General features: G+C 52.1%; 1 protein-coding gene and 1 long non-coding RNA gene across 3 annotated transcripts; one reads left to right on the top strand and one right to left on the bottom strand.

Annotated features, from left to right (window-relative positions):
- Positions 1 to 310: 310 nt before the first annotated feature.
- PSENEN (presenilin enhancer, gamma-secretase subunit) lies at positions 311 to 7,768 on the bottom strand. 2 transcript variants are annotated; one of them, XM_058860069.1, is made up of 13 exons: positions 7,601 to 7,768; positions 6,939 to 6,999; positions 6,086 to 6,116; positions 5,799 to 5,828; positions 5,511 to 5,656; positions 5,248 to 5,367; positions 5,004 to 5,043; positions 4,903 to 4,941; positions 4,734 to 4,827; positions 4,461 to 4,502; positions 4,120 to 4,420; positions 1,000 to 1,180; positions 311 to 383 (listed from the first exon to the last, which is right to left on the bottom strand). In XM_058860069.1, exons 2-12 carry the CDS (start codon positions 6,997 to 6,999, stop codon positions 1,041 to 1,043), a joined length of 1,044 nt encoding a protein of 347 aa, XP_058716052.1. In that variant the 5' UTR covers positions 7,601 to 7,768; the 3' UTR covers positions 311 to 383; positions 1,000 to 1,040. The 2 variants fall into 2 exon arrangements, with proteins under 2 accessions (XP_058716052.1, XP_058716053.1); XM_058860070.1 differs by lacking the exons at positions 4,461 to 4,502; positions 4,734 to 4,827; positions 5,004 to 5,043; ... (1 more) ...; positions 5,799 to 5,828; positions 6,086 to 6,116 and adding exons at positions 4,703 to 4,728; positions 5,460 to 5,479 and having other exon boundaries at positions 4,120 to 4,391; positions 4,845 to 4,951; positions 5,584 to 5,656; positions 7,601 to 7,757.
- On the top strand, positions 4,519 to 4,956 carry LOC131590189 (uncharacterized). Its single transcript, XR_009280013.1, has 3 exons — positions 4,519 to 4,550; positions 4,763 to 4,837; positions 4,912 to 4,956. It is a non-coding gene; the product is annotated as an uncharacterized LOC131590189 (long non-coding RNA).
- Positions 7,769 to 8,168: the final 400 nt, after the last annotated feature.

The following is an 8,168-nucleotide window of genomic DNA, read 5'->3' as shown; positions in this document are numbered from 1 at the left end:
CATGGACATGCCCACCCTGCCACGCCCACACCACAGGACATGCCCGCCACGCCCACCATGACCACACCCACACCACGGGACACGCCCACCCGGGACACGCCCACCACGGACATGCCCACAACTGGACACGCCCGCCATGGCCACACACACTCAGGCACGCCCACAACTGGACACGCCCGCCCCAGGCCACGCCCACCATAACCAGACCTCCCCAGGCACGCCCATGGCCACACCCAGATTGGCCACGCCCCCGATCGTAGCCACGCCCACCGTGGCCACGCCCCCTCCCCAATAAAGCCGCCTTCATTTCCATATCTGGGTGTGGTCGATGCCTTTATTTGGGAAAAGGGGCGGAGCTTCCCATGGTGATGACGTCATCACTGCTGTGTGGGGAGAGAAGGGGAGGGGTCAGGAGCAGTGAGGCCACGCCCCCTTTGGGTTTCCATTGGTCAGGGTTGGTCACGTGCTGATTTCCAGCTCTCCCATTGGCTGATTGCAGCTCGTTCCCTTTTCCCATTGGCTGAGCTCAGCCACGCCCCCTCATTGGCTGAAACCAAGCCCCACCCCTGCCCTCTCCCATTGGCTCCTTCCGGCCCTGCTCTCACCTCTGCTCTCCCATTGGCTGAAACAGTCAAGCTCCGCCCCTCCGCTCTCCCATTGGCTGGTTCCGGCCCCACCCTCATTGTGCTGCTCTCCCATTGGCCACGGACAGCCCCGCCCCTGTTCAGGGCTTTCCCATTGGCTGAAACATCCAATCCCCCCCCCACCCTCTCCCATTGGCTGGTTCTGGCCCCACTCTCACATCTCTGCTCTCCCATTGGCTGAAACAACCAATCCCCTCCCCTGCCCTCTCCCATTGGCTGAAACATCCAATCCCTGCCCCCACCCTCTCTCATTGGCTGGTTCTGGCCCCACTCTCACATCTCTGCTCTCCCATTGGCTGAAACAACCAATCCCCCCCCACCCTCTCCCATTGGCTGGTTCCAGCCCCGCCCTCACCTCTCTGCTCTCCCATTGGCCGCTGGCGGCCCCGCCCCGGCTCAGGGCTCTCCCATTGGCTGGGTGAAGCTGAGGGCGTCGCCCAGCGCTCCCCATTGGCTGCGGCGGCTCTGGAACAGCCCCACCCACACGCCCAGGCCCAGCCCCCAGAGCGCCGCCCCCACGGCCGAGCGCAGCACGTCTGAGAGGGGGAGAAAAATGGACAAAATCAGACAAAAACTGACCCAAAACTGACAGAAAACAACCCAAAAACTGACCAAAACCTGCCCCAAAAACAGCCCAAAAACTGACCAAAAACTGACCAAAAACAGCCCCAAAAACAGCCCAAAAACTGACCAAAAACAGCCCAAAAACTGCCCCAAAAACAGCCCCAAAAACTGACCAAAAACTGCCCAAAAACTGACCAAAACCTGACCCAAATCAGCCCCCAAAAACTGACCAAAAACTGACTGAAAACAGCCCAAAAACTGACCAGAAACAGCCCAAAAACTGACCAAAATCTGCCCCAAATCAGCCCCCAAAAACTGACCAAAATCTGACCGAAAACAACCCCAAAACTGCCCCAAATCAGCCCCAAAAACTGACCAAAACCAGCCCAAAAATTGACCAAAAACAGCCCAAAAACAGCCCAAAAACTGACCAAAACCAGCCCAAAAATTGACCAAAAACAGCCCAAAAACAGCCCAAAAACTGACCAAAACCAGCCCAAAAATTGACCAAAAACAGCCCAAAAACAGCCCAAAAACTGACCAAAACCAGCCCAAAAACTGCCCCAAATCAGCCCCAAAAACAGCCCAAAAACAGCCCAAAAACAGCCCAAAACCAGCCCAAAAACTGACCAAAACCAGCCCAAAAACTGCCCAAAAATTGACCAAAAACAGCCCAAAAACTGACCAAAACCAGCCCAAAAACTGCCCAAAAACAGCCCAAAAACTGCCCAAAACCAGCCCAAAAACTGACCAAAACCAGCCCAAAAACTGCCCAAAACCTGCCCAAAAACAGCCCAAAAACTGCCCAAAAACAGCCCAAAAACTGCCCAAAACCAGACAAAAAACAGACTGAAAACAGCCCAAAAACTGCCCCAAGTCAGCCCAAAATCACTCCTGAAATCAGCCCAAAAACTGCCCAAAAACAGCCCAAAAACAGCCAAAAATCAGACCAAAATCTGCCCAAAATCAACCCAAAAACTGCCCAAAGTCAACCCAAAACCAGCCCAAAATCAACCCAAAACCAGCTCCAAAAATAGCCCAAAAACAACCCAAGAACTGCCCCAAAAAAGCCCAAAATCAGCCCAAATCAGCTCAAGAACAGCCCAAAAACTGCCGAAAACCAGCCCAAAATCAGCCCAAAATAAACACAAAATCAGCCCAAAACCAGCCCAAAAACTGCCCCAAATCAGCCCAAAATCAGCCCCAAATCACCCCAAAAACAGTCATCAAAACCCCCAAAATCAGCCCAAAAACCAGTCCTGAAAATACCTAAAATCAGCCAAAACCAACCCAAAACCAGCCCAAAATTACCCCAGAATCAGCCCAAAATCAGCCCAAGAACAGCCTGAAATCAGCCCAAAATTCAGCCCAAAATCAGCCCCAAAATCACCCCAAATTAACCCAAAACCAGCCCCAAAACCAGTCCTCAAAACACCCAAAAACTACCCAAAAACCCCCAAAATCCACCCAAATCAGCCCCAAAAATCAGCCCCAAATCAGCCCCAAAAATCAGCCCCAAATCAGCCCCAAAAAAGCCCAAAACTACCCCAAATCAGCCCAAAATCACCCCAAAATCACCCCAAAATCAACCCAAAATCAGCTCCAGATCAGCCCCAAAATCACCCAAAATTTGCCCAGAAATCCCCAAAATTTCCCCCCCAAATTTCACAAAAATCAACCAGAAAAAAACCCAAAATCTTCTTCAATTTCCTTAAAATCCCCTGGAAACTTGACCCCAAAATCCCGCAAATCCCCCCCAAAATAACCCAAAATCGCTTCCATTCACCCCAAAATTTACCCCAAAATCGCCCAAATCCACCTCAAACAGCCCCGAATTCACCCAAAACGGCCCAAAATGACACAAAAAAATCAAGGTATCAACCCCAAAACTCCAAATTTTACCCAAATCCTCCCCAAATTTCCCCCAATCCCCAAAAATTTCACCCAAATCCCCCCAAAACTCCCAAATTTCCCAAAAATTCCCCCCAAAATTCCCAATTTTTCCCCAAATTCCCCCCAAATCTCCCAATTTTCCCAAAAATCCCCCTCAAATTTTCCCCAATCCCCAAAAATTTTGCCCAAATCCCTCCCAAACTCCCCAAATTTTCCAAAATTCCCCCCAAATTTCCCAATTTTCCCCAAATCCCTCCAAATTTCATTAAATTCCCAAAAATTCCACCCAAATCCCTCCCAAACCCCCCAAACTTCACCAAATTCCCTCCAAAACTCCCCCAAATTCCCCCCAAATTTTCCCAAATTCCCCCCAAATTCCCAAAATTTCACGATTTTCCCCAAATCCCCCCCAAATTTCGTCCAATTCCCAAAAATTCCACCCAAATCCCCCTCGAATTTCCCCAAATCCCCCTCAAATTTCCCCAAATTCCCCCCAAAATTCCCAAATTTTCCCCAAATTTCCCCCCAAATTTCCCAATTTTCCCCATATCTCCCCAAAATTTCGTCAAATCCCAAAAAATTCCACCCAAACCCTCCCAAACTTTCCTAAATTCTCCCCAAAATTCCCAAACTTCCCCAAATCCCCCCAAAACTCCCAAATTTTCCCAAATTCCCCCCAAAATTCCCAAACTTCCCCAAATCCCCCCAAAACTCCCAAATTTTCCCAAATTCCCCCCAAAATTCCCAAACTTCCCCAAATCCCCCCAAAACTCCCAAATTTTCCCAAATTCCCCCCTAAATTCCCAAATTTCCCCCCAAAACTCCCAAATTCCCCCCAAAATTCCCAAATTTCCCCCCAAAACTCCCAAATTCCCCCCAAAATTCCCAATTTTCCCCAAAATTTCCCCCCAAAGCTCCCAAATTTTCCCAGAATTCCCCCCCAGACCCCCCCAGAATTCCCAGAATTCCCAGATTTTCCCGGATTTTCCCGGAATTCCGGGTGTTTGGGGTCGCTCACAGCGTTTGATGCGCGGCTGTTCCCCGAAGGGCGGGGCCAGGAACGCCTCCCGGAAAAACCAGAGCACGTTCACCAACCACAGGAACGGCAACAGCAGGAACCCACCTGGGGACAGGTAAAATACACCTGAACCTACCTGGAGACAGGTAAACAACACCTGGATACACCTGAGATACACCTGGACAGGTGAACAACACCTGAAAACCAGAGCACGTTCACCAACCACAGGAACGGCAGCAGCAGGAACCCACCTGGGGACAGGTAAAATACACCTGGACAGGTAAAATACACCTGGATACACCTGGGGACAGGTAAACAACACCTGGACAGGTAAACAACACCTGGATACACCTGAGATACACCTGGATACACCTGAGATACACCTGGGACAGGTAAATAACACCTGGATACACCTGGATACACCTGGACAGGTAAAAATACACCTGGACAGGTAAAATACACCTGGATACACCTGGACAGGTAAAATACACCTGGGATACACCTGAGATACACCTGGACAGGTAAAATACACCTGAGATACACCTGGGGACACCTGAACACACCTGGATACACCTGGACACACCTGAGATACACCTGGGACAGGTAAAATACACCTGAGATACACCTGGGGACACCTGGACAGGTAAACAACACCTGAAAACCAGAGCACGTTCACCAACCACAGGAACGGCAACAGCAGGAACCCACCTGGGGACAGGTAAACAACAACACCTGGACAGGTAAAAATACACCTGGATACCCCTGAGATACACCTGGATACACCTGGGACAGGTAAAATACACCTGGACAGGTAAAATACACCTGGATACACCTGGGGACAGGTAAACAACACCTGAACCCACCTGGGGACAGGTAAAATACACCTGGACAGGTAAAATACACCTGGATACACCTGAGATACACCTGGACAGGTGAACAACACCTGGAAACCAGAGCACGTTCACCAACCACAGGAACGGCAACAGCAGGAACCCACCTGGGGACAGGTAAACAACAACACCTGGATACACCTGAAATACACCTGAGATACACCTGGATACACCTGGGGACACCTGAGATACACCTGAGATACACCTGAGATACACCTGGGATACACCTGAGATACACCTGGGACAGGTAAAATACACCTGGACAGGTAAAATACACCTGAACCCACCTGGGGACAGGTAAAATACACCTGGACAGGTAAACAACATCTGAACCCACCTGGGGACAGGTAAACAACACCTGGATACACCTGGACAGGTAAAATACACCTGGATACACCTGGGAAACAACACCTGGACAGGTAAACAACACCTGGATACACCTGGATACACCTGAACACACCGGGATACACCTGGGGACAGGTAAAATACATCTGGATACACCTGGACACACCTGGGGACAGGTAAACAACAACAGCCAGACAGGTAAACAACACCTGGATACACCTGGACACACCTGGACAGGTGAACAACACCTGAAAACCAGAGCACGTTCACCAACCACAGGAACGGCAACAGCAGGAACCCACCTGGGGACAGGTAAACAACACCTGAACACACCTGGAGACAGGTAAAATACACCTGGATACACCTGAAATACACCTGAACAGGTAAACAACAACACCCGAAAACCAAAGCATGTTCACAGGAACGGCAACAGCAGGAACCCACCTGGGACAGGTAAAATACACCTGGACACACCTGGGGCAGGTAAAATACACCTGGACAGGTAAAAATACACCTGGGATACACCTGGATACCCCTGGACACACCTGAGATACACCTGGGACAGGTAAACAACACCTGAACACACCTGGATACACCTGAACACACCTGGGGTACACCTGGATACACCTGGGACACGCCTGGGATACACCTGAGACAGGTAAAAATACACCTGGATAGGTAAAAATACACCTGGACACACCTGGGGTACACCTGGATACACCTAGACACACCTGAGATACACCTGGGACAGGTAAAATACACCTGAACCCACCTGGGACACACCTGAACACACCTGGATACACCTGGACACACCTGAACACATCTGGGATACGCCTGGGACAGGTAAACAACAACAGCCGGACAGGAAAACAACACCTGAACCAACCTGGGTACACCTGGGACACACCTGGGACACACCTGAACACAGCTGGACACACCTGGGGACACCTGGACACACCTGGACACACCTGAACACACCTGAACACACCTGGACACACCTGGACAGGTGAACAACAACACCTGGACATGGCCCCGCCCATTCCCATGGGACAGGTGGGGAGCAACAACCGTCCCTGGGGTCACTCAGGGGTCATTGAGGTCACTCAGGGGTCACTCAGGGGTCACTCAGTGGTCACTCAGGGGTCAGAGGTCACTCAGGGTCACTCAGGGGTCACTCACGGGTCACTCAGGGGTCACTCAGGGGTCAGAGGTCACTCAGGGTCACTCAGGGGTCACTCACGGGTCACTCAGGGGTCACTCAGGGGTCAGAGGTCACTCAGGGTCACTCAGGGGTCACTCACGGGTCACTCAGGGGTCAGAGGTCACTCAGGGTCACTCAGGGTCACTCAGAGGTCAGAGGTCACTCAGGGGTCAGAGGTCACTCAGGGGTCACTCAGAGGTCAGTGGTCAGTTGTGGTCACTCAGGGCTCAGGGGTCACTCAGGGGTCACTCAGAGGTCAGAGGTCACTCAGGGGTCAGTGGTCAGTTGTGGTCACTCAGTGGTCAGAGGTCACTCAGGGGTCACTAAGGGGTCAGAGGTCACTCAGGGGTCAGTGGTCAGTGTGGTCACTCAGGGTCACTCACCCAGGTAATATTTCCGGCACAGCTCCAGCTTCTCCTCATTGGAGACGCGCTCCAGGTTCATCTGCACCACAACAGACCAGTATGGACCAGTACAGACCAGTACAAACCAGTATGGACCAGTATAAACCAGTATGGACCAGTATGGACCAGTGTAAACCAGTATAAACCAAAATAAACTGGTATAAACCAGTATAAACCAGTACAGACCAGTATAAACCAGTATAAACCAGTACAGACCAGTATAAACCAGTAACAATCCCCAGTGATTCCCAGGAACCCCCAGTTCAAACCAGTATAAACCAGTACGGACCAGTATGGACCAGTTCAAACCAGTATGGACCAGTGTAAACCAGTATGGACCAGTTCAAACCAGCACGGACCAGTGTAAACCAGTATGGACCAGTACAGACCGATACAGACCAGTACGGACCAGTATGGACCAGTCCAAACCAGTACAGACCAGTATGGACCAGTTTAGTCCAGGTCAAACCAGTACAAACCAGTCCATCCCAGTATCGCTCCCAGTTCCTCCCAGTCCCTCCCAGTCCATCCCAGTTCATCCCAGTCCGTCCCAGTCCATCCCAGTTCATCCCAGTCCATCCCAGTCCCTCCCAGTCCATCCCAGTCCCTCCCAGTCCATCCCAGTTCCCCCCAGTTCTCACCGCGCCTCCCGCGCTGCCGCCGCCGCTTCCTGGCTCCTGACGTCACTTCCGCCCCCGCCTCCTGACGTCATCTTCTCCCACGGGAGGGGAGCCCGGAGCGGGCGGGAGGAGGAAACATCGCGAGAGCTCGGGGACTGGGAGGGAACTGGGACAAACTGGGAGGGAACTGGGACAAACTGGGACAAACTGGGACAAACTGGGACAAACTGGGAGGGAACTGGGACAAACTGGGACAAACTGGGAGGGAACTGGGACAAACTGGGAGCACTGGGAGGGTCGCTGGTTGTTACTGGGGTGAACTGGGAGCGCTCCGCTCGCCACTTCCGCATAAGGCCCCGCCCGCTTGGCGCCAGCCAATCAGCGCCGCTCGTTCTCTCCCCTCACTGACCAATCAGCGCCGCCCGTTCTCTCCCCTCACTGACCAATCAGAGCTGCCCGTTCTCTCCCCTCACTGACCAATCAGAGCTGCCCGTTCGCTCCCATCACTGACCAATCAGCGCCGCCCGTTCTCTCCTCTCACTGACCAATCAGCGCCGCCCATTCTCTCCCCTCACTGACCAATCAGCGC

The sequence above is a fragment of the Poecile atricapillus genome, chromosome 32 (genome assembly GCF_030490865.1).
Source record: "Poecile atricapillus isolate bPoeAtr1 chromosome 32, bPoeAtr1.hap1, whole genome shotgun sequence".
Taxonomy (NCBI): domain Eukaryota; kingdom Metazoa; phylum Chordata; class Aves; order Passeriformes; family Paridae; genus Poecile; species Poecile atricapillus.
Note: the sequence above shows the minus strand (reverse complement) of the source record. Positions and strands in the feature narration are given on the sequence as shown.

Coding starts and splice junctions, on each gene's coding strand:
- PSENEN (XM_058860069.1), bottom strand. CDS start 6,999: ATGAACCTGGAGCGCGTCTCCAATGAGGAGAAGCTGGAGCTGTGCCGG. Junction 5,657..5,798: donor GTGTATTTTACCTGTCCCAG/GTGGGTTCCTGC, acceptor ACCTGTCCCCAG/GTGGGTTCCTGCTGTTGCCG. Junction 5,368..5,510: donor CTGTCCCCAGGTGTGTCCAG/GTGTATCCAGAT, acceptor AGGTGTATCCAG/GTGTTGTTTACCTGTCCCCA.